The 26,117-nt window shown below is 25.3% G+C and overlaps 1 protein-coding gene across 2 annotated transcripts in view; it reads right to left on the bottom strand.

The window, feature by feature from the left end:
- Positions 1-26,117, bottom strand: part of LOC114124772 (uncharacterized) — a 119,481-nt gene that overhangs the window by 30,916 nt on the left and 62,448 nt on the right. Inside the window, exons 4-10 of one of the 2 annotated variants that reach the window (XM_027988140.2) lie at positions 24,870-25,079; positions 22,471-22,564; positions 22,269-22,377; positions 21,971-22,163; positions 8,268-8,367; positions 7,624-7,736; positions 7,289-7,442 (exon numbers count right to left, since the gene is read on the bottom strand). In XM_027988140.2, the coding sequence (XP_027843941.2) occupies positions 7,289-7,442; positions 7,624-7,736; positions 8,268-8,367; positions 21,971-22,163; positions 22,269-22,377; positions 22,471-22,564; positions 24,870-25,079 (973 nt within the window). The remainder of the gene's footprint in view (positions 1-7,288; positions 7,443-7,623; positions 7,737-8,267; positions 8,368-21,970; positions 22,164-22,268; positions 22,378-22,470; positions 22,565-24,869; positions 25,080-26,117) is intronic. The other variant, XM_050205336.1, reaches the window with a different exon arrangement.

Here is a 26,117-nt window from a genome sequence, read left to right as displayed (position 1 = left end):
ATTACCGAACCTTATTCTAATAGTAAAATACTTTAATAGTTATAGCAAAAATACATATACCATGATGCATATTTAATGGTACATTTTTTAATTGAATTTACATAATAATATATTATAGTGACCTACTCGATGTTTACTGAACAGCAGAGCAATAGTCGCTTATTTATATTTCAGATTTGGAGAGAATTGATGAATATATTCATTATTCATTTTACATTAATATATGTTTTTTTGTCAATGTACATGATAAGTAGACTATAAAATGTTTTAATTTTCAACTTTGCGGTTGGTTTTGTATAGAAAATTAAATCAATTTTAAACATGAGAGTTCAAAACTAAAAAAACTATAGTTAATTTTATTATACCTAATCGAGGAAAACAAAAAAATAAAGAAATAAAGAAATAACAGGGATTTTTACGCAAATTCAATTTTCGATCAAATTAATTTTGATTTTTTGGATATAGGTAACTAAAAAACGTTCTAGATACATGAAATTTTCGCCAAATGTTCATAAAAATATGTCATAATCACTCGTAAGATACCTATTTATCATCAACCAATGTTCTTATTTTTTTAAATGCAAGATATAATTTTAAAATATTTAGACTATTTTTTTAAATTATTTAAGATGAAATTTTAATTTTTTTTTATTTATTTTGATTAAAAAATATTTATTGGTATAAATGCTTTAAAATAAAATGCAAGACACGTCATAAGTTACTTATTTATCAATCAAAGTATTTCAAAAATATTACTACAATTTTTTTTATAAGCAGATCAATTTAAAATGTTGACTAAATTTATAATACTCGTAAGTATTAATTCATTATTTTGTGATAAATAATTTATAAAACTTTTTTTATGGGTTCGAAAATGCTATACTAAGTTTTTTATAATGTTTTTTAACATTATTTTTTAACTATAAACAAAAAAAATAATAGAAAATCATGTTAATTTTTTATAAACATAATATATACCTAGTTCAAATGTTTATACCTAATATTGTTAATTATTTCGTTATAATTTTTGAAACATTGTTCGTAGAAACTTAAAAATGTTAGGTATATTATATTATTCTGAATTTTGCTATCTTCAATAACATTATTTTAAAATAATATCTATTTATAATACTATGATATTAAGAATTAATTAATTCTAATGTAAAAGTAAACAATTGTGATTATAATATAAAAATCCACATTTGAAAAATATAAATTTGTAACTCTACAAAACACTTCTTAAGTAATACAAATAATATTTTAAATTTTAAAATGCAGACTCAGAAAATAATAAATGCTAATATTTAAATTTTGAATAACTGCGTAATTGAATAAAAAAAAAATGAATATGTTTCGATGAATTTTATTCTGTATACAAAGAGTGGATATACTCACCATTATCATCGACATTGTTAATGCCATTTTTGTGTATCTACTCTGTTTTAATCGGGAGAAAATATTTAAGATAACTGATGTGGTCGTTTGAAATATTTATTTTTTATTTACGTAGTAGTGGTGGACATGCATTCAGTCATTTTATATGATAACATGTCCTCCTAGATGGTTCTCTTAGAACATCATTAATCGTTCACTTACTACTCTATTTTTTTCTTCATAATCATTATTGTGGAATATGATTATAGTGGATAGTATCTCATTTAACAAGATGATCAAATGTTGAAATTAATAGTGATTCTGATTGTATTTTATTTAATTGAACAAATACATTAATTGAATTAATTCGATTTTGAAGTCAGCGAATCCATAATAATATTATGTGGTTATAAATTATAATATGTTTTAATTCGTTGCAATATCACAATAATAATAATTATTATCATTACTATCATTGAAAATATTGGAATATATTTTAGATATAATAATAATTTCAAATGATGCCGTGTAAAACGCGCATAATGAATATTAAAATAAACCCAATGTGCTTTACTATAAATAATGACGTATAATACCATTGCACGAAGAGGTTTTGAGAGATAAATCATTAATATCCTATTACAAAGTGATCTACCCAACTAATGAACCAATTTCGAACATCATTTTTCAAAACTTCAATAGCACTAAATATGAAAATAAAACACAATAATATCTGAGGAACGGGTACGTTCGGAATAAAGGGGCTTAGTAAATTTTGACTGCATTCATCACAGGGTGTAATTTAATTATATTGTCTCTGTTTTTATCCGAAAGATGCCAAGATAATCCTCTTAAAAATAATCGCTTTTAAACACTGTACTTATTTTGACGACGTTCTTTTGAATAACCGACGGGATGGACGGCATATTTTATCATGATACGATATGATATTTATATATTATTACTAAATTGTACGCGTAGTTTAATAATATGATATTATAACAATATTTTGGAAAGGCTCGGCGTCTTCGGTAACACTAATGACCGGATTTTCACCGGGCAATCTCGAAATTTTAAAATATGTATATTCGGCAAGTATCGAAGAGGCGTCAATAAAATAATATATTATAATATAGTGCTTGTTTAATAATACAAGAATCTAAACAACATATCGTAAGTGATCTAATGACGCATTTCTATAGTCGAGCAAAAAAGTATTAACTCGAGATTTTATCATACGTTTTCGAGTTTATCTTCAAATACACATTTTCTAAAACACAAAATATTCACACTCGAAATTAAACATAATACTACACCAAGAATGCTCACCCCAATTTTTTTAAACAGCGATTTATGGAATATTAAGATATCCCTACTTGAGGCCATATTTTTGAATACTAACATTTTTACACACCACTTAAGGAATATTATGTAGAAATAATTTACAACAATATGTATACATTGTTTTTCTTTTTTTTGTTTTGTTTTGTTTTTATAAGAAACAAGTTGTTAACTGTAAACTATGGAATGGAAAATTTTTTTTAAAACGTAACTACATAAAAATTCAAAATAGTATTTTCTCAACTATTAAAATGTATAGGTAGGTATTATACTAAGAATAATTATTGTCATTAAATATAGTTTTACATAAAAATTTTATATTTTTTTAATTTTATTATTGTGGACCTATCATCCTTAATACACAAGTTATAATAATTCAAATATTACTAGTTCGGATTTCGATTTGGATAATATATTAATATTTTTAAAATCGTTTACTAAAAAACTTTCTGAAAAAATAGTAATTCTAATTTGAAAATATGAGGTTAGCATTGGAGTAAAGTAACCCTCGGTCAAGTTAACTTCTATCTGGTGTACAAAATTACAAAATCATAGAATGAATTCATAAATATTAAATAAGGCCTTTAAGTATACACTAAAAAAAAAAAAATGTTGGTAAACATTTTTGGTAATTCATCTTGTATATTGGAAATATCAAATTCAAATTCTATCTATTTTATATCACTTATTTCCAAATATTACGAATCAGTGGGTAACCAAAATTATTTTATTTTTCAGTTAAATTCAAAGTTAAAAAAGGAATTAAATACTGTACGTACTGTACGTGCTCTTAATTTAAAATACTTTTCAATAAATGAAACTTTTCGAAATTAAAACGTTTTGTAGAAAATAATTACATGGCTCGAACACACCCACCTTGAAACGTTATCCGTTTACCTGCAATAATCAAAATCTAATTTGTTTCAGCGTGAAAACTTTTTCTCTTATTTATATAATACGATTTCATTCGACGACAACTTTGACACAATTTTTAAACGTTTCCTATAATAATTATTGCTAAATCATAATAATACTGTAGTCTCTCAAATTACGCGTGAATCTCATAATATATGGAAATAAAAATTGTTACTATCCTATTGTTTCATTTTTTTTTTCGTAATCCACCAGTGTTTCGATTGGCAGATTTTCAAACAGTTGTATGTTACTATTTTGGCTTTGACCCAAATTCGTTAACCATGTGCTCCAAAATTGGTTTGAGAGGGAGTTTTTATAAATGTGCTTCAATATGTTGCGAGTTTTCTTTTTATTCTTTCAGGGTGGCAGACATTTTAAAGGTTTCGCCCCCTCCCTCGCTTTCCTACGATATTGAAGAGTAGGAGTTTATTTGTAAACAATGGATATTCATTAAAACTACAATGTTAAAGGACATTAATTTATTGCAGAGAAATGAAATCTGATATTTGTTCGATTCTATATACGACTAATTAAAAAAAAAAAAAATCTTCACATCGTAATAATAACTATTAATTACTATAAGTTTACCCAGTTGTCTATACCAGGGGTGGTAAACAAGTCAATCTCGATTTCCTTATGTTATTTTTAACAAAAGAAATGTATATACATATGTTACATATGTTAGCATACGTTTGTATATTTTTGATTATCAAGGATATTTTTTTTTTTTTTTGGACGATTGTAACAATATAAAAAAACTTAGGGATCGATCAAAAGTCTATACATCCCCTTACACCCCTGTTCTAAATCACTTGCAAATTAGTGAATTAGTTAATTTTGCTTTATCTTTTCCATCAATATACGGAGTGATCCATTAAATAAATATTTAATTTCATATTTTAATGGAAATGTTTTTTTTTTGTGCACATCAATACATATATTATAAACGGTATGTATTGACATATCTCAAGATTATTCTGATTAAGAAATGAAATGAAATACGACGTATGTTCTACCTAATTTAAAAATGTAAAATACTTAAAAAACATTTTTTTTCCAAAAATGATATTTTGAAATTATGTAAAAAAATATAATGATTTTTAATGATAACAGAAGATGTATACAATATTTCAAAAATAAATAACGAAAATCTATAAATCAAGAGTTTGTAGAATTAACATTCTAGTAGTATACAAGTAGTATAATGCTCAGCGTATTAAATCAAAAGTTCGTAAAGACTAAATAAGTAATGTCGAGTCTAAAATTTGATTCATATTTATAACTTAATCAGTTATCACTCTTCCACCAATTTTTAGCTTAATTAAATACAATAATAATAGTCTGTTTTTCTACAAGATTTTATATTAATACGTAAAACATTTTACAAAATTTCTAATGTACCTAATAGCTATCTGTCCGTAAAACAAACGTGATTCATTGTTAAATATTTAAATTACATCACATAATCATATTATACACTATACCTACGTAATACAATATAATGTTATATATTATGGTATAAAAACGAATAACGTGTAAAATATAATGTTATTACGCATTCAGCGTATTCGCTTTACTAGTTGGTCAAGATCGGGCCAGGTCGCATTTTTATTAACGTAGTTACTTTAACCAACTCATATAAATCTATGAAAATAGAATTTAACCATAAGGACCGTACACCGTATGCTACGAATATGTTTAAAACGTCATTCTGCTAGATATTATGCTTCTTTAAGTACTTACATTTTACGATAAACTTAGGTATCACAACCGGTGTTTAAACATGGTATTTAGTATTAAATATATTAATTTATAGGAAAAACGATGAGTTTAAACTTATTTATGGTGATTTCCATTATCTCTTCTTATTTGCATTCAAATTTATAACTTTTAACTAAACAATATTTTAAAGCTAAATAATTTTTCAATGCAGAAAAAAAATTAGTAATAAAAACAAAAAAGTAGATACGCTTATCTTGCGAGCTTTGTATTAATTTTTATATTAGATTATTGGAACCATTAAATAGTCACATTTTGAAAATAACTTCTTAATTATATCACGTGGAACTTGACAGAACTTTGCGTTATGTTGGTCTAAAATAAGACGGTTTTTAGTTTTATAAAAAAATCTTTAAAATCAATTATCAAATTAATTATTAAGCGCAAATTCAAAATTCTACAAAAAATTTTAATTTAATTTTTTTTTTTTTAGTACTATATTATTATAATATTTGGAAGAAATCGTCTGATTTAGTTTTGCTCATGGCTATAAACAAGATTTCAATACATAGTGCTTTATTTTTTAAATAGTTTAGAACTATTCGTTTCATGTAATGGGTACTTCAACAGTTTAACTTTTATTTTGCATTTTTTATTTTTTTTTTTTTTTGAAAAATTGTTTGATAATGTACATATTTTGAATGCATATATTAAAAAATTGTAACCCAATAAATTTATTGTAAATCAAAAAATTTGAAATTTTATTTTATTTTTGAAACATTTGTTTTAGTAATTTCTTAGTAATTTTCATCCATACTAAATGTCAACTATTCTATCTTTGAATATGAAAATGTATTTATCCATTTCCAAAGATTATCAGGTGTAGTATTTTATCAGGAAAGTTGAAGATAAATCATTTTCGAACTTATTTTCGGTATACTATTTATTTATTGTGTTTATATAATCTAATGTCCATAATCTTTAAATTATGTTTTTACATTCTTGATTAAAATAAAATAAAAAGTGTAAAAAATCCTAAAAGTTAAATCATCGTATTCTTATTTCTTGCATAGTCGTGTATCAGTCTATAAATAACAGTTTTATCATTCGTTTCAAGCATATTTTTACGTTGTTATGGCGTTTGATTATTTTTTAAGTAATTTTTTGATAGTTTTTAGGGAATTAAAATCCTACGTGACAAACTCATTCGATTTCACGTTTGATTGACTATTGTATCGTGGACAAAATTCTAAATATTTTTTTGGTAGCTAAGCGACGGTACTGTTATGTGAAATAGGCAACGAACAAAATAATGTTTACTTACAACGAAAACATAATATCCATGTAAGTATTCATTATTTATTTTCAAGCTATTGATTTTTACATATTAACTCTATTTATGAGAACAAAATCCAGAAAACATTTAATTGATATAATTGAGGACTTCATAAAAACTTTAAAAGAGCTTTTGGACATTTCTGATATTATTTGGGTTCTGGCGTATCAGCTAAAATAAAGTACTTTTTTTGTTAAAAAACGAACAGTGTGACTTACGAATAGTAGGTTTGGCATAAATAATAACCCAAATTGGATATCTCATTTATCTGGTTCTGAGATTTACATAAATTATATATTTCTGTGTTTTAAACTATTTGGATATTAGAGGAAACTCCCGAAAAATCTTTCGAGCTTTCAAATTCATTGTTGCTCAAAAAATTATCAGTTTAATAAGTGAAATTTATCTTTAAATCGTTTATAATACTGATGAACGCCAATCAACCTTTCTAGCAATCGGTAAAAATAATTATTATCAATTGTGATCACTTCACTGCCTCAGTTTTCAAGCATGTGCGTGCAAATACATCGATTTTGTTATGATCTCCTAACGTACTTAATAATTGTTGTCCATCTGGTGGGAATCTACCAGCTGAAATCTCACCTTCGTACATTCCATTGTAACCGGTGTCATATTGTCTATCGACGCTTATTCCTGTTTCGGACTCCCGGTTCTGTTGCGAACTGCTGTTATTGTATAAACCCATCCGACTTGCCACACCGTCTTGTGTCATGTTTCTGTGGTCCGACGGCATTTGCTGTTCGAAAAGAAAAGTATATTACAAAAAAATATACTTCAGAGTGGCCCGTTGAACATTTATTGTAATGTTTATTATCTGTTTCAGATCTCTCTACCGATCAATGGATAACAAACCACCACAATGACTAAAAATCGAAGGAAATCTAATAATAATAATAAAATAAGTCAAATCTTCTTACTAAATAATCTTTGTTGTTGAACACCGTATTGATGTTGTACGATATGTGTTTGTTCTTGTTCTCTTCCTGCGCATTTTTGCGTATTTGATTCACACTACTGCCAGCGAACGGTTCTGTTGCAGGTGGTTCAACAAATCGAAAATAAAGGTAAATTATAATATTAATATAAAAGGAAAATTTTGTCAAAATAAATTCATATACATAAATATTGTTATACAAAGTGATTATTTCAAAAGCAAACAGTCGTTTTCTCAAAAAAAAATTAAGTTATTGGAAATTTTACTTAAAAATCATTTGATGTCGAAAAAACAAATTTATTTTAAGAATATATTTATATATATATATATATATTTGTTATTATCATATTTTATCTTCTAAACTTCAAAGTAGATGATGACTAATTATCTACATGTTGTAAATTCAAAATTGTAGCAAATCCAAAATCCTAGAAAACTATTCTGCCATACAAAATGTCAATTGAAAAGCAGAAAATTTTTTTTTTCATAAATGTAGTTTTTAATGTATTAAACTTATATAAATTACATAAAAATATATTCTTAAACACGCAACATTTTTAAAACAATGGGTTTCTTTTAAAATAATCACCTTATATAACTTGCTGTACACTACGTTACTTTTTTTACCTTGTAAATAATGATCATTGTACATCGAAAGCCTTTCGTTTGTAAGATCTGTAGTTCCTTTTGATACGGCGTTCTGTTCTTCATCCTCGAGAAAAATGAACTGAAACCGTAGAAAAATAACGCAGGTATAATTTTATTGTATATATCGTGCGAGACCATCTAAGACATTCGACAAGGGTAGACATATTATAGTAAGTATTATTTATGAATGAAGGATACAATATAAAGGCTCTTATACTCTCATTCTTTCGTAGGAAAGGTAGATTTGAATTATTTTTACATCTGAAGGTTTTCCATGCTGCAAAAATTGGTCGTTTTTGGAATCAATTTAAGTTCACAATCAATTCATTGTTTTTATTTCATACGATTTATTTATTTTTTATGTATAAATATAAATAGATAACATTTTAGGTTTTGAACTAAGTTTTTTTTTTTTTTTGAGCTCTATGATTTAAATTATTCGATACCAAAGATCATAATTCTGAAACTTATTTAATAAAAATTGAAAATCTCAATTAAAAAAATATATTTTAAACAAGCATATATATATTATAATTATTGTGGAAGTAAGCGATATTATTTCAAAAGTGGAATATAGTTTTAAGTTGAAATAAACTAGATACAGATAAAATGCTCGTATAACTGGATTATAATATTTATATACATATTGCTAAGTATCAGATCATTAAAATGATCATATTTTAATATTAAGTCTTAATTATTATTTTAAAATCAATAATAATTATATTTTAAATAGAGATCATTAATTTTGTTCAAAAGATTTTATTTCCATGTAGAGTTGTAGAGTATAATATAGTGTAATATACTTCACAGTATAGTATAAAATATGAATAAATTAAAAGTCAATAACGTAGAACGCTATATTGTTAGTTCTTTTTTTTTCTAATTTGATGAAAAGAATGTTGAATAAATCCTTTTTATACATAATTTATATAATATACATTTTCCTCATATTTTTATACTCCTCTTTATTTTAAAACTATTTTTGTTGTGACCGTGCATTAGGAGTGTTTTTAGCTTAGACTTAAATATTACAAATGATTATTAATTTTTATAGAACGTAAACGCTGCGATTACGTTTGGTTTCTAATTTCAGTAAAAATAAAAAACGAATTACCATAGATTATGTTATTTAATTGATTAAGATAATTTTTGTAGCTTAAAATAGTAGTTTGACTACCAAATTATTATAAATGTAGTACTATTTTAAGACCATAATTTATAATTATATACTATGCAAAACATTTTATTATTACCTATATGAAACTAAAAGTATTTTGGAGCATTATCGTATTTTGTAATAAAACCTTGTCTAAAAGCATTGCAGTGGACAGTTTGAATAGCATAGAACACACAAAAAAAGTTTGTTATACTGCAGAAGCTATCTATATAGCATCCTAGTCATTTTTAAGTAGTATGATAATGGACATGGTATCCACCAAAGGAAAAAATCGAAACACTGTTGCATAATAAATTATTATACATAATTTATGACTAAAATCGTGTGCAACAGCGTATAGCATATATGCATATAAATGGAATTGGACCACAGAGTTAAGGAAATGCAACGTAAAAAAAATTTAATTTATTTCGACGAATCGTATTTTTAATTATGAAGTACATTATAAGTGTATTAAAAGTGAGTGAAATATTACTATTTTAGAAATTCCATAGATAACACGCTTCAATTTTAAACCATTGAATATGCGATTACCTCTATAAAAAAAAAATAATTTTGTTACAATTGATTTTGATTTGAAAGACTAATTCATTCTGGTATTAAAACTATCAACATTATAAGGGTTAAGGGCCCGGATGATCTCCACTATTATAATATATCTTATTTCATTAAAAAAAAAGAAGATAATTACAACTTAATACAACTTTCAAAATTATTAACTATTTCATACACGAGAATTTTTTGAAGAATATTTGGTATTGACATTTCTTAAATTTGTATAACAAGAATGAAAACAAAATTTAGAAAATCGCAACTTCAACAATTGTGGTAAAAACATGATGAGCGTACTATACCTTTTAAATAAGATAAATTAATATAACCAGTTGGCATGTGAGTCAATATGTTATAATTTTTAGTTTATAGCTTAAATTTTTTATTTATTTTACTGATAAATGCAAAATCTGTAATAATTATTGTGTTTAGGTTATTTACTTTCTTCACTATATACCTACTATAAAATAGTATGTAAGACTTCAAGCGCTGCAGACATAAGACAGGCAAAGTATAGTATATTTGTATACTAGCGATAATTTATAGCCAATATAGGAAATAAGCATGGGGCTGAAAATTCCGCTCTTATTATTTTCGTGGTTGACTGATATAACCATAAAAAATAAAAATAAAAATGTTTATAAAGCGTCGGACAACACCGTGCGAAACGTGGAATACATTTGACAAGAATAAATCGAGTTATATCTGAAAATAAATTGATCTCATAAATTCATTTTATTTTTCACCTGTCTTCGCTACATTATTAATATATCCATTTATCTACCCACACCCGCTCATATTATAATGTTAGGTATTCTCCAACTAAACTATGACTACTGCACATACGCGAAACGGTACTTTCGTAGATCAAACGAAACGCGTACGAAATGAACTTTGTCAGATTTTACCACTATTATATATAGCCATATACATAGTGTACTTTATACACTTATTCCACAAATAACACGGTTCACAGGAGAGTGACTGCATTGAGTGAAATGGCAACACTTCTATTCACATTTCAAAACTGAACAGCTTAATGCATATGATTATACATGAGTTATCTCATTTTAAATCGTCTCTAAATTTCGTATGTGTTCGGTGTAACTTTAGTGCAGTAATAGACTTTTGAAACTCTGCGTACTATAATAATTACACGCTGCAAAGAAATTGTGTTTAAACTAGTGTTAGGCAATTTCCATGAATACTAAAAAAATATAATAATATCGGAATTTACTTCAAAATGAAATTATCAAAAAATACACGACAATAAATTACTATGTTGCTATGTTAAAACATATGTTATGACATATTTCTATAAGATATTCAAATTATAAATCAAAATTACACAATTAATTTAGGTATAAATGAAAAACGAAAAATTCAAAATTGTCTTTTGAGTTTCTTATAAGTTAAATATATAACGAAAATCAAAACAACAAAATAAAGGATATATTATAGTGACGTAAGGTTAGAAATTAGGTAGCTTAAGATTTTAATATTATATTGTAGTCGATTTTATAAAAATTGTAATCAAAACGAGATACGAGAAAAAATGTAAATAAGTAGATAATTATAGATAAACAGTAAATAACAATATCTACGATATGTTTTTTGTATCGGTGGGTATACTATAGCAAATTACATTCATTCTATAGTTGTTTAGCGGTACAGTGTTCACAATGTTATAGTGACTGTCTATCATGAAACATGAAATACGTAAGACTGTATGATACCATATCAGTTCAATAATAATAGTTAAATTTTATAACATTAGTACAAGTGATTTAACTGAGAAAAAAACCAATTAATATATTCACCAAAATCAAAACTAAGTCTTAATGATTAGTTTTTACACGAGTCTTATAGCTAATTTCATGACTGCAAAACAAATCGTAGCTCCCAATATCATTCAATAATATTAAGTTTATACTTAATACAAGAAAAATAAGATAATAATTATAATATAAGAATAAGAGTTTATTAAATAGTATAACTTATTTGAAAAAAAAATAATATAATCATAATTTATCAAATTATATCATAATAGATCATTCGATATAACGCTGACAATACGTCAATATAATAATATACAACAAGGGAAACGTAAATAAATGTATTTATACAGTAAAAGTTATATACGATACTTTGAAAATTAAAAAATTCCTTACCTCTTGATTATTATTTACAAATTTTTATTTAATACCTGTGGTATTATGTATTTGCTTGCATACCTTGTATGTTCTTGAATAAACTGAAATATGTATTTTCACGATGAATTGAATAATAATTTCAAAAGAATTTTGTTAAATTTTGAATGCAATTATTCACAATAAAAGAATCAGGGTAAATATTATTTAATAAGAATCAGGATATGGCTCATAATAATAAAGCCGATAAAAAAATCCCAAGACATTCATATGGCACGTATTGTAATTTAGCATTGGGAATACCAACTAAAAAATAAAATTTTAATTTTAATAATAAACACAAGATATAAGAATAATGAAAATGTTAGTCTTCCCGATTATGAATTATTTTAAAAACTAACTTCTCCGTTAACTAAATATCTTATTTTAATTTAGATTATTACAACTGACAATATGTCATAGATTGATAGAAGAGTAAATATAATATGAACTGTTTTAGAAACAGAATTTATTATGACAAATACAAAAATATTTGTTGTAATTGCCTTACAACATAAATAATACTACAATATTGTTACAACAATATAACATTATATACCATTGAAAATTATAGATATAGGACATTATAGATATTAGATATCATAAACATATTACCTATAGTAAAATAGGTGGTGATTTTCCAGTTCGCCGACGACTGTTTGTATATTTTAAAAGAATGTTTATACGTATATTTGTAATAACTGTAGTTAAAACTCGCTGATTATTATTTTTAAATTCTGAACAATATGATTTCAAAGTGATGCATATTGCTTATATAATAAACATAAGTTTAAATATTATAAATTAAGAAATTTATATTACTTATTTTATTTTTATTTTATTCTGAGAAATAAAAAAAAATACAATAAAATATTTAAAACCACGGTCCATGACATGCTTTAATATCAATTAAACAATAAACGGGTATTAATGGAGTATAAAATAAATTAACATTCAAATTAGTGTATAATAATTTGATTTTAATTATAAATAATACCTAAATATTATAATACAAACCAATTTCAAATATGATGAATAATTATTTCGAATTCTGATGATAATTTATAATATAAAAACATTTGATTTTCAATTACAAATACGTTAAAGAGAGTATTTAAAATATTCAATTTAAAAATGCCTTAAAATTTATTCTAAATATTTTAAAATCGTTCAAATACATTTAATAAAATACTTTACAAGACTGAAAAAAATATTTAATTGTTATCTGAAAAAAATTTGGATATTGTACAATACACAATTAATATGCATATTTATATACCTATGCAATCAAAATAAAAAAAAAAAATGATTTAATTTATTTTTCAACTGTGTTGATTATTTTTCTCCACAGTGATTTTATATGTTTGAAGTTAAATATATTAATAATTTAACTTAACATTTCTAACACATTTTAATTTTTTTTCATGGACTTGTGATGTCATATATTTTTATTTCTATCTAGAAATCAATAAAAACTTAAATCCTTTTAGAGTTTTTCTTTTTCGTTTTCTTGAATGAACTATCAAATCCTTAAAATCCGCAGTTCTATGAGGGCTCTTTGGCAATGCATAAATAGTTTCCTGTGTGTACTTATTTGCAACTATATAACTGGTCTTCCTGGACATTCTATATCGTATATTCATGATAAGATACTATTAATTTAATTTCATTATCTGTCATCGTAATAAAATAAAATTATGCTTACGTGAAAGTAGTAAGTATTTTTTTTCATTTTTTTCAAAATTTTAATTACAAATGAGTCTTAAGTATTCATAAAATTTGGTAGATTTTTTTTGTTTTACTATTGCTTTTAAAAAAGTTGCTTAAAATTTGCTGTAATTTTTGGCCTCATTCATGAATTGAATTTCAAATTTATATTAATAAAGAATGTATGCTTATAGAATATATATTTTTGTATTTTTTCTCCATTAAAATCGATGTTCAACTGAATTTCGTAAATTTTGAAAACAGTAAGTATTAGATTTTTATCTCCCCCAATAAGGTTTGTATCATTATTAAATACATTATAATATTACACTTAGTTTCTTTCATTTATTACAAACATCATGTTAAAAGTTGTCAGTGAAGTAGAATATTGATTATAAAAAAAAGTGGGCTAGTGGATACTGCTCTGCTGTACATTTGGTGCCGTGTAAATCACTACTATATATTATAGGAGTGTTAAATTTGAATCCAATGATAGGTATCATTGTATACGAAAAACGATTCTGAACGAATATGATTTGTCAGCCTAGGATATAATTTCCAGAGGTTGGTGAAAAAGGTGGTTTATGTTTTAATGACCTGAATACACCAAAATTCAAGTTCTTTTATAATTATTGCAAGCTAAACTTATGAAAAACCTTGTAGGTATTAAATTTGCAGCTCTTAGCTACTTATGCAATTTTTTTATGAATTATAGCTACAAAATAATTTGCAAGTATTCATGATTTTGACGAATTTTTGTCAATATTTTAACTTCAAATGCTAATAAAAAAAAAATTGTGCCTACCTCTTATAATTTTTTAACCATCATAAGAATAACTTATGAGAAACTTTGTATTAAACTTTCAAGTATTTTAACTCAGCCGAAAAATTTTTTCAGAAAAATTGAAAATTTCAGTTAAATAGCTCGAAAAAATTCAAAATATTTTGAAAATTAAATCATGTAAAGAAAATGCCAATTTAAATAACTGGTAAAATTTTCAAGTATCTATGACTTATACTTTTTGAATAATAACAAATATTTAAAATCGTTATCTCGCTACGCTATTCGTAAAAATTTAAAATTCAAATTCACTTAAAATTTTTCCTACAATGATGCTTTGAGTTTTCTTTCTAGCTACTTGAAGGAAAACTTATGAAAGACTTAGTGTTGAATTTTTCGTTCTTGCATATAAATACAAAAAATTGTATGATTTTTCAATTCCAAAATTACTTGCAAATTTTCGGGATTTTGATATATTTCGTAAAAGTTTGAACTATAAAAGCTTATAAAAAAAAAATGTGACGATTTTTAATTTTTTTAGCTACAATAAGAACAACTCATGAGGAATCTTGTATTAAATTTTCAAGTTATTTTTGTCATCCAAAATTTTTTTATCGACACTTTAAAAAAAATTTTGATAAAAATCGAAAATTTCAGTAGTCCAGTGGTTTTAGGGTTTTTTCTGACGATTTTGAAAACTATCGACTAACTTTTTACTTTTGACTCCCAAAATACCAACTAGATTTACTTTCCTATGAAAAACGGGGCTGAGTTTAAAAATCGAAACACTTTTACTGCTCCAAAACGTGATGACAGACACAAACAAAAAAAAAAAATAAAAAAAAAAAACACACACACACACACACATCATTGTAAAATCCATACATTTGTCAGTCCGTTCAGAATCTAAAACTATTTAACAAGTTGTTTTTTTTTTCCCGATAAATTTGTTTTTAACAAATTGGCTATTTATAGTGTGGGTATATTTATGGTATTTTTCTTCAACATTTATCAAGTCACTGTTCCCAAGGATATAAAGTAAGATATAGATGTTCATACTCGTCTATTACGCTGGATATACCTACAATAAATATACGAGTAAATAAACTAGTTTACGACGGACAATCGTTTATTAGTGTGTAGTGTATATTTTTTTATTAAGACATTTGAGAATTCTACGTTTAATTTAAAGAAAAGTTAAACGTGACAATAACAATACACCAGAGTACAAATTGGATAATAAAAAGTAAAGCCTGAATAAAGACTGTGCCATTAAATGGCTGCATTAAATGCCCCGTTACATAAAAGCTCTATTGTTTTAGATTCCCAAAGGATTGATGTCGCAGCGGGCAATTTTGCTGAGCGCATTTTTATCTTCCCGAATCCTTGCAGCTGCAGTCCACAAATATTATATTAATCTCAGTCCCGAGTAATAGGCATATTTATACAAACGCACCTGGGGAAATTGTGTACCTAATACATTTATACCTACATATATTATGTACTTGCACATAATATATAATTAAATTATAAGTGTTGTTTATTAGAACGAAAGTAATGAGTATGAAAAATGCTTACGCCTCGAGTTTAATAATAAAATATATTATGTACTTAGTTTAAATACAGGTAAGTTATTTTGCGTTAACGATAATATTTGTTTATTACGACTTTGCTGTATTCATTATGTGGGTAAAAAACAAACTAAATAAAAATCGATTAACCCAGTTGATACCATCTATTTCGACGTAAAAAATTAATACTCAACCCCGTTTAATCGTTTTATAAATTATATTATATGTATAAATTTTATGCTTGCGATGTATATGCTGCTGCCATTAGGTATTTTTCTAATTATTTACAAGATTTAAAGAACATTTTAATTTAATAAAGGAACTATAAATCAGAATTATACCAACGAATCCGCGATTATACCCATCTAACTAGCTGTGACGTGTTGCTTGCAAACCACGCACACATATTATATAAGATAATATACATTTCGTACATTATATTATTAAATATAACTGTTTTTATATTATTACAATAATATTAATAATGTTTTTAGAAGTAGTTATGTATTAATTATATTTATAGTTAATTATAGTTAACAAATTTTCAAAAATATTAATCGATTTCCTTCAAACGTACATTCTACCATAATAATTAGCATTAGATACTGAATCAATTTCAGATTCTGAACGAAGTGATGAATGTATTGATTTTAAAATTTTGTTTTTTTTTGTGTCTGTGTACAGCATAACTAGTCGAAATAATGCTCCAATTTCAAGCTTCGGGGGTGGTTTCCGATGGAAAAGTGAATATCCTTGGTGCATTATACAGGTAAAAAGTAAACATTTTCCAACAGTTTTCAAAAAAATCGAGAAAAACAAAAATAAATGACGGAAAAACGACAATTTTTACGCAAAACCAGTTTTCGACCAAATTGATTTTTTTTTATGGTTGTAATTCAAAAACTAATCACTGAAAATACTTGACATTTTCACCAAATTTTAATGTCAGTGGTATATGTATATAGTTAAATTTTAAAAAAATTTTGACTTTTTTTGAGTTATTTATAGACCACTGAAATTTTCGATTTTTTTGAGAAATTTTTTTTAAAGTGTCGATAAAAATTTTTTGGATGACCAAAAAGTTTTGAAAATTTAATACAAGGTTCCTTATGAGTTGTTTTTATTGTAGCTAAAAAAAATTATAAGGGTTTATAGTTCAAATTTTTACGAAATTCGTCGAAAACGCGAAAATTTGCAAGTAATTTTGAAGTTGAAAAATCATAAAATTGTTTGTGTTCATAACTAAGGATTAAAATTATCCATAAGTTTTCCTTCAAGTAGCTATAGATAAAACTCGAAGCATCATTATAAGAAAAATTTTAAGTGCGTTTGAATTTTAAATTTTTACGAAATCGCGTAACGATAACGATTTATCATCAAACGATTTTAAATATTTGTTATTATTCAAAAAGTATAAGTCGTAGATACTTGAAAATTTTATCAGTTATATAGATTGGCATTTTCTTTACATGATTTAATTTTCAAAATATTTTGACTTTTTTTGAGTTATTTATAGACCACTGAAATTTTCGATTTTTTTGAGAAATTTTTTTTAAAGTGTCGATAAAAATTTTTTGGATGACCAAAAAGTTTTGAAAATTTAATACAAGGTTCCTTATGAGTTGTTTTTATTGTAGCTAAAAAAAATTATAAGGGTTTATAGTTCAAATTTTTACGAAATTCGTCGAAAACGCGAAAATTTGCAAGTAATTTTGAAGTTGAAAAATCATAAAATTGTTTGTGTTCATAACTAAGGATTAAAATTATCCATAAGTTTTCCTTCAAGTAGCTATAGATAAAACTCGAAGCATCATTATAAGAAAAATTTTAAGTGCGTTTGAATTTTAAATTTTTACGAAATCGCGTAACGATAACGATTTATCATCAAACGATTTTAAATATTTGTTATTATTCAAAAAGTATAAGTCGTAGATACTTGAAAATTTTATCAGTTATATAGATTGGCATTTTCTTTACATGATTTAATTTTCAAAATATTTTGAGTTTTTTTGAGCTATTTATAGACAACTGAAATTTTCAATTTTTCTGAAAAATTTTTTTTGAAGTGTCGATATAATTTTTTTGGCCCTATCAAAATAATTGAAAATTTCATACAAAGTTCCTCATAAGTTATTCTTATGATGGTTAAAAAATTATAAGATGTAGGCACAATTTTTTTTTTATTAGCATTTGAAGTTCAAATTTTGATAAAAATTCGTCAAAATTATGAATTTTTGCAAATTATTTTGTAGGTATAATTCATAAAAATGTTTGTATAGGTAGCTAAGAGTTGAAAATGTAATACAAGATTTTTCATAAGTTTAGCTTACAATAATTATTAAAGAACTTAAATGTTGGTGTATTCAGGCCATTAAAACATAAACCACCTTTTTCACCAACCACTGGAAATTATATCTTAGGCTGACAATCATCTTCGTTCAGAATCGTTTTTCGTATACAATGATACCTATCATTGCATTTAAATTTAACCTACTCTAGTCCGAGGTCAACCCCGCCCCCTAATGTACAGCAGAACGGTACCCACTTGCCCACTTTTTTTTTATTTTAATTTGTAACAAAACTGGACATAGGTTAGGTTAGGTTAGTATTGTAGAGTTTTTAAAAGCTAAATGAAAAACAGAATATTAAAAATTTTTTTCAAAGGACCCACTGTACCATAAGAACTGCTATTATGCTGTAAATTTAATGTATTTCCATTTCTAAGTAAAATGAAAACTATTTTATAAAGCACTATAAATCTTCAAAAATAATAAAACATTCAAACACAGAACGTAAATACAATAATAATAAACAGAAATTACTATGTATATTGTAAAATATTAAAGTGCCGTTCATGCACAGAAAACTGATATAACCTTTATTTTTCGTTACACAAAGGTCTAAAAATATATAATATGTCATCATAATTATTATGGAAATTAATAATGAAAATTCTCTTAATATTTATGAAAATAAAATGTTGAAATTATAAATATTTAACATACTCATAACGGTTTGTATATTTTAGGGATCAAAATTAGTTTTTTAGTGTGATATATTATGACTCTTAAGTAATTGTTCGACTTTCTTTTAAAATATATCGATAAATTTCATATCATAAGTCATATATTATTTAGATTCTGGACTTGAACTAGTACATGATAAAAATACACATACATTAAATAAATATGACCAATATAATTTAGGAACGACTTGCTTACTTTATGCGTAAGTAAACAACTAAGATGAGTTATGAAATATAAATAAAAAAATAAATCATTTTATTCATAATTAAATTAAAGTTTAATTTGATCGATTTATGATCTATTTCGTGTTATATGTTTAAGTGATGGTAAAATTATTAGAAATCAATAATTTGTTTTAGAATTCATCCAAAAAAATGTATAATTTTTGATTGTGTACTTACTTTAAGCATTTATTGGGACTTTTTTAATTTGATTTTTATTATTATTATAATCATTTGATTTAACAGTCACGAAAATTTTGAAATATTTAAAACTCGTTAATTATTATTAGATTTGGACTTTTTAGCAATCTCTAATGCATTATTATCTATTTGTATACTTTGTTTTTTATTTTCTATCAAGTTAATCTCAGTTAGTCTTAAATTTTTTATTTTGAATCACATCTGTTAAATAAATTATGTTTCTTATCAAATTATAGTTTTTAAAGTATTTTTGAGAATATTTTAAATCAGAATCTGATTGTAACCGAATTCAAATAGTTCCAAATTTGTGGAACTAAAACCAAAATCCGTATTTATAAATAAAAATTATCGGATTACACAATTATTATAACCTTTTGAGTCCCCTTAAACATTGAAATGCACATATTTCATTCATGCTATTTCTTATTTACTATTATCAATTTGAAACTCAATACCCTAACGCTAAAATATCTATCGTTTCATTTTACACAAAATATAAAAAATAATATTTTCGTTATCAACAATTTTTTTTTTTCCCGATAAAAATTAAAAACCAAAAATAATTATTCAAGTAAAAAATTAAACCTAATAAATTCTATAAGTAATAAAAAATCTTTACTAAAATTTACTCTCTCTGTACAAACTTAATCATGGAAAAAAATTTTTTTTATGTACATACGTGATCATTTTTTTGGTGTATAAAAATGCTTAATAAATTAATAAAATTTTTGTTTAGAGCCATTTTTTTTTCACAAAATATTAAAATTCAAATAGTTATTTATATTTTTAATTTATTTTGATATTTATAGGGTAATTTTTCAAGCATACTTACTCCTCTTTTTTCTTTATCAAGGTCGCTTATTCATAATATAATCATTTTATATGAAAAATTACTCATTACAATTTGAATTAGTTTCGTTAATAAAAACATTTATATACAGACTTTTTTAAAAAAAATGATCCATTAAATAATTTATAATAGAAAAGAAGGTTCTCATTCAAACAAATCGAAGTTTGTATTACCATAGAACATTCCGCAATAGTATGCGGTATAAAAATATCTCAAAAAATTTAAAAGTATGGTTTTTAAGTACGTATTATATAATATATAATATTAAAAATCAGTATTTGAATAAATGTATTATTAAAGGAAAAAATAAGGCTAAGCATGTTTGGCGAATTACCTTATTCAATATATTATATTATTATTTTAAGTATATTTATATATTATATAAAATAAACGTTGAGAGATATTAAAGAACAAATTAAAAAAAAAAAAATCAAAATTGTTGGAGCTTTAGCGCTTAAGAGCAACCGTAGAGATGTAGTTTGATAAAATGTCGAAATAATTTAAATGCCGATGAAATATTTCGAAGTGTTTTTTTATTGAAAAATTATTCTAAGTCCAAATATTTATTTTAATTAAACTATGAAAAATATTCTAAGTCCAGGAGACATAAATATTAAACTGAGTGACGTAAAGGTGCTAGCTCTAACTCTGGTAAATCACATGTGCCTATTCGGGACCGCCTTATATCCCGTGGTACCGGCAGGTCCCTGCTGGTCAGTGCAAGTGCATCCACTCTTCCCACGCGTTTGCGTCAATCATATATCGATGATTTCCTATTGAATCATAAGCGTATGTGTTATAATGCTTGTATGTGACCCTGGGATGATACAACTACGTATTGTAATGTAATATTGTCGATTCGGTCAGCATTTCCAAGAAAGACTGCTCCATTATTATCGATGATTTTAGGCCTACAATTTCCTACGTTATAACTATTGTCATTAAATCTATGTATAGGTGTTGTTTGTTCACCATACGATATGTGGTTTTACCCTTCACTTATTTACACCTAAAGTTATGGATCCGTACTTAATCATAACCTACTCATTATAAGAACCCCGGTTGTAATTCCTACGCCGTAGTGCTTGTTATATTTGTTACTCCCCTAAGGAATCTATGTATTATATTTAATATGTAGTATCAGAGCACGTTGCAGAGCCATTAGATTTCTAGGTTTAACCGGAACTCTAGTTTATATTTTACAAAAATTTAAACTGTGTCCAGATTTTTATTATAAAATAATTGATTTTTAGGACTAGTACTGAAACCGAAAATAAATATGTTAACAAGTAAATTAAATACTATTGTATTTTTTGTTTGAAAAATATTTGTGTTGTGAATGAGGTAAAATAAAAACTTTGATTTTTTTTCCGTGTTTTTTTATACAATATGCGTATCACTCACTTCTAACGTGAGAGTGCCGGACACCGAATCATCTTGATATGGCCGTGACTGGAGTGATAACACTTGTCTCTGATAAGGGTTGACGAGTAGTTCTTCGACGCTGACAATAGCCAAGCCCATAAACTGATTACCGCCATTCGGGTTGCAGTCGTATACCTCGAATAATATCTCCTCGGTCGTTCGGTTCAATGTGCTTAAAACAACCAAATACATTATTACGAACCACCGCTATGAACCGACGACTGCAGCAAGTTAATGCAAATATTTTATTATTTAACGATACGAAAATTGTATTTACAACATAAAGTTCTCGTTCCATTGTGGTGATGAAGTGTTCTTCTTTGTCGAAGTTTGCTTCTTCTGGAACGGGTCGTCGACTTCAATCACGCAGTACGGCTCGAAACATCCTATACCGAACAAATACAAAATTCGTTCGAACAAAATATTCATTTAAATAAATGTTTGTGTAGTTAAAAATAAATGTAAGCACTAGGCTTAACCTTGTTTGAGTCCGAGTCCAATCGCTTTTATGACTTTAACCATTAATCTTTTCTCTCCTTGCTTCATGGCTGTTGATTCTGTTTTGGGGTTTATCTATATTATGAATATGACAATATGAGAGTATATTTTATTTTTATTAATACATATATTTTTTAATTATTTATAATAGTTGTTTAAAATTTTGTGGAAAAATTTTGTCTCTAAAACATCTAAATAAAGCATTCAAATAATCATTATACGCTGTATTTACGGCTAAAACCCAATTGAGCACATTTTACCTTTTTCATTACCCAATTGAGCATAGATACAATTAAACAATAGAAATCCAAAATAAAACACGATTGAGCATAGAATAGAATTAATAAATAGAATTATTTTAAAGTTCATTTCTGATCAACTTTAAAGGTGTTGAGTTGAAAGTGACTCTTCAGCACGTCTTCTACAATTTTCACGTAATACTTGCCTTTTAATTTATGAGGTAAATTTTCTACATGATTATGTTGTCCACTTGATTTAATAACGATATTTTTATCTGGCCCAGAATATATCATAGCTGTACAATTATTTTTTGTGCATCGCCATTTTAATAACTCGCCTTTTTTATAAATTCAATAAATTTGTACTTAAAAGCACCAACATTGACTAATTATTTTCCTCTCTCGGATAGAATAACTTTTATTTCACTATTTTCCATCGCGTTCCTAACCTAATCACTAAAAATAATATCCAATCTTACAGTCGTACATAAAATCTTAATTGGCGTAATCGCCGATACATGAATAGGTTAGGTTAGGACCGTGCTTAATCGTGTTTCACCGTTATTTACAAATATAAAAATAATTATAATAATTACACATATACACACATAAAATAATTCACTATGCAAATGCATAATATGGGTTAAAATAAAAAAAAAATAAGTAAATATAAATACACTAGAGTCACTAGACTTCTGACTAGTATAATACGTCCAAGGACAAAAATATAATACATAATTTTACATATATTTTTTTATAATTTACGACAACTATATTAGGTGCTTTGATTTAAAATTAGTAATTATTTATTTTTGTACAGGTAAAGGATTTTGTTCGGGTTACAGATACCTATACTTATCAATACATTATTATTACTATCTACTATAAATATATGTACGGCTGAGTTAGAAGTTTTTAAATTTCATTAAATCATTATACAAAAATACAGTATGAAATATAGAAAGTAATGGTTATACCAATGTATTTATAACTACACCAACAATGTACATTAAGTGACGGAATTATACTATTAAAGTTTATTTTAAGTTAAAATTTTGATTGTGACTAATTTAAAACTAAAGATAAGCGTTAAAAATTCAAATTGGTAGAAGTAGTGATGTATAAAAGATACATAGAATATCAATAACACTTAACTATAAAACGGAATGAATCAATACGAAATAAAGTACGTTGAAACAATTAACTGAATTTAAATCCATTTTTACCATCGTTTCTGTAAATAAAAAATGAACGCTTAAAGAAGAAGTAAACTAAACACCAAGATCTTTGAAAATAAAAACTTGATTTTGATTATTTAGAGTAACGAAATTAATAATGAAATCATGAAGTACGGAAGAGTTATGAAAAAGAATTATGTAGTAGCATTTTTCATACATAGTTTTTAATGGAACAATAGTTACCAAGTATAAATTATTATATTTTACCTATAATTAGCTAAATTAAATTAAATTATAAGTAGCTACATTTAGCTATTGTTATTATTATTTATAGTGTTTTTAGTTTATTCATTTTGCTATATTTAAAACTCAATTTTTAAAAGGACTCATTATTAAACAACTTATTACTTTAAATCAGATCGTAAAATGAACGAATGAATTAAATTTTAAAAGAAAAAAGGTTCTTTTAAAAACAACAATAATACATATATTATAATATAATAGTGAAATAATTATATATTTAACAATATGTTAATAGCAAGTAATATCAATATTTATATAATATGTAAAATTGCATTTATAGTTTTCCTAATTTTAAAATATCTAATTTATATTGAACGATGCCAAAATTGCTGGTATAATTATAACATAGTTGTAGTATAACCGCTATTAAATGCACGCATCACTGTCACAAAAACATTGCTTCGGGCATAAGTTCAATGGATTCGAATGACGTCCTTATAATATCTTCCGAGTTCTATAGTTCACTATTATTATTGTATAGTAAGAATCATATTTCAAAAGCGTTGAGTCGCATTCCATGCTATATTATTTGATAATAATAATATAGGTACTATTTTATGCTCACATACACAAAAACTTTGTTGTGTACTAGGGTGACTTAAATATTACCACAGTTCTGTTTTATACAGTTATGGTTTAAAAGAATCCCAAAGTACCTACCATTCGCTCGGTGTACGAGTCCAAAGGTGAAGTTGTTATCGGCTGTTGACTTTTCATGAAATTCGGAAACTCTGACCACCGGTACAAATCAACAGAAAGGTCTGTTGATCTTATGGCACCGGTCACAATGTCCATGATCACATCTTGCAGTTGTACTTCGTCCATCGATTTACTTTTAATATATCCCACCTGGGCCAACATTACTTTTATCTGAAATTTAAAACCATCATTTTTGTTAAAGGCACAATAATAGGCATTTTATAATATTTTTTTTTAATAACTAAAGTGGCTACTAGACAATAAGTTTTAATTAGTCTACTACGACTAATGAGAAATATAATTCTAAAATTGAATTGTTAGTAATGAAATTTGAATCATTACTTTAAAATTCATGTAGTTATAATTAATCGGTTGTGATTTTATGATAAAGTCAAATTTTATTGTAGACGTAGATATAATAATGAGATAGTTTTTTAATTTGTTTTATTTATTAAATTGCAACAATTATAATACTTTAAAATTTAGCATTATAACAATCGATGAATTGTGCAACGACTAAAATTTATGTTACTTTTGGTTCGTCAACATAAAATGTCTATCGTAAAGTTTATTAGAAACATTCGTTTTAATGATACACTTTAATCGGAAAATTCACAGAAGTAGGTACTTAACATTAAGTTGACACTAATTATTATTAACAAGAATCTTAAACTATCGTTAAGTCATTGAAATATTGAGAAAGCTTATACCAATATAAATAATATATTATATCATAAGTATACTCAAAAGTGCATGAGTATAATAACACAATATTAATACTTATTACAAAATATTACAAATACATAATATTATAGACTAAAAAAATACATTAACTAACAATTAATACTCATATTATTTGACATAACTCAACTTTAATTTGTAAATTTTGTGTAAAAAAAAAAAAAACTTCAATGAATATAATTACTTAAAGAAATAAGAATTTTGATTGAACAAGAAAAAAAATTGAAACATAATATTCAAAATATATTTTTAACAAAATCAAATCAGTATAGTGATTTTTTCAAGTACGTTCTTGTAAATACTGAAATTCTGTACTTAACCTAAAACCATATTATAAGCGCTTAACTAGGATCGCTTTGGGGAGTAGGATTAAGCGCTTAAACCACATAATATGTAAGCTGTATAGTAAACTTTAAAGAATTTAAAGCGTATTTAATCTCCTCGACGACAATGTTTACGTAAAACATT

Source organism: Aphis gossypii, chromosome X, assembly GCF_020184175.1.
Source record: "Aphis gossypii isolate Hap1 chromosome X, ASM2018417v2, whole genome shotgun sequence".
Classification (NCBI taxonomy): Eukaryota; Metazoa; Arthropoda; class Insecta; order Hemiptera; family Aphididae; genus Aphis; species Aphis gossypii.
The sequence above is the reverse complement of the archived record's forward strand: the minus strand, read 5'-3'. Positions and strand labels throughout refer to the sequence as shown.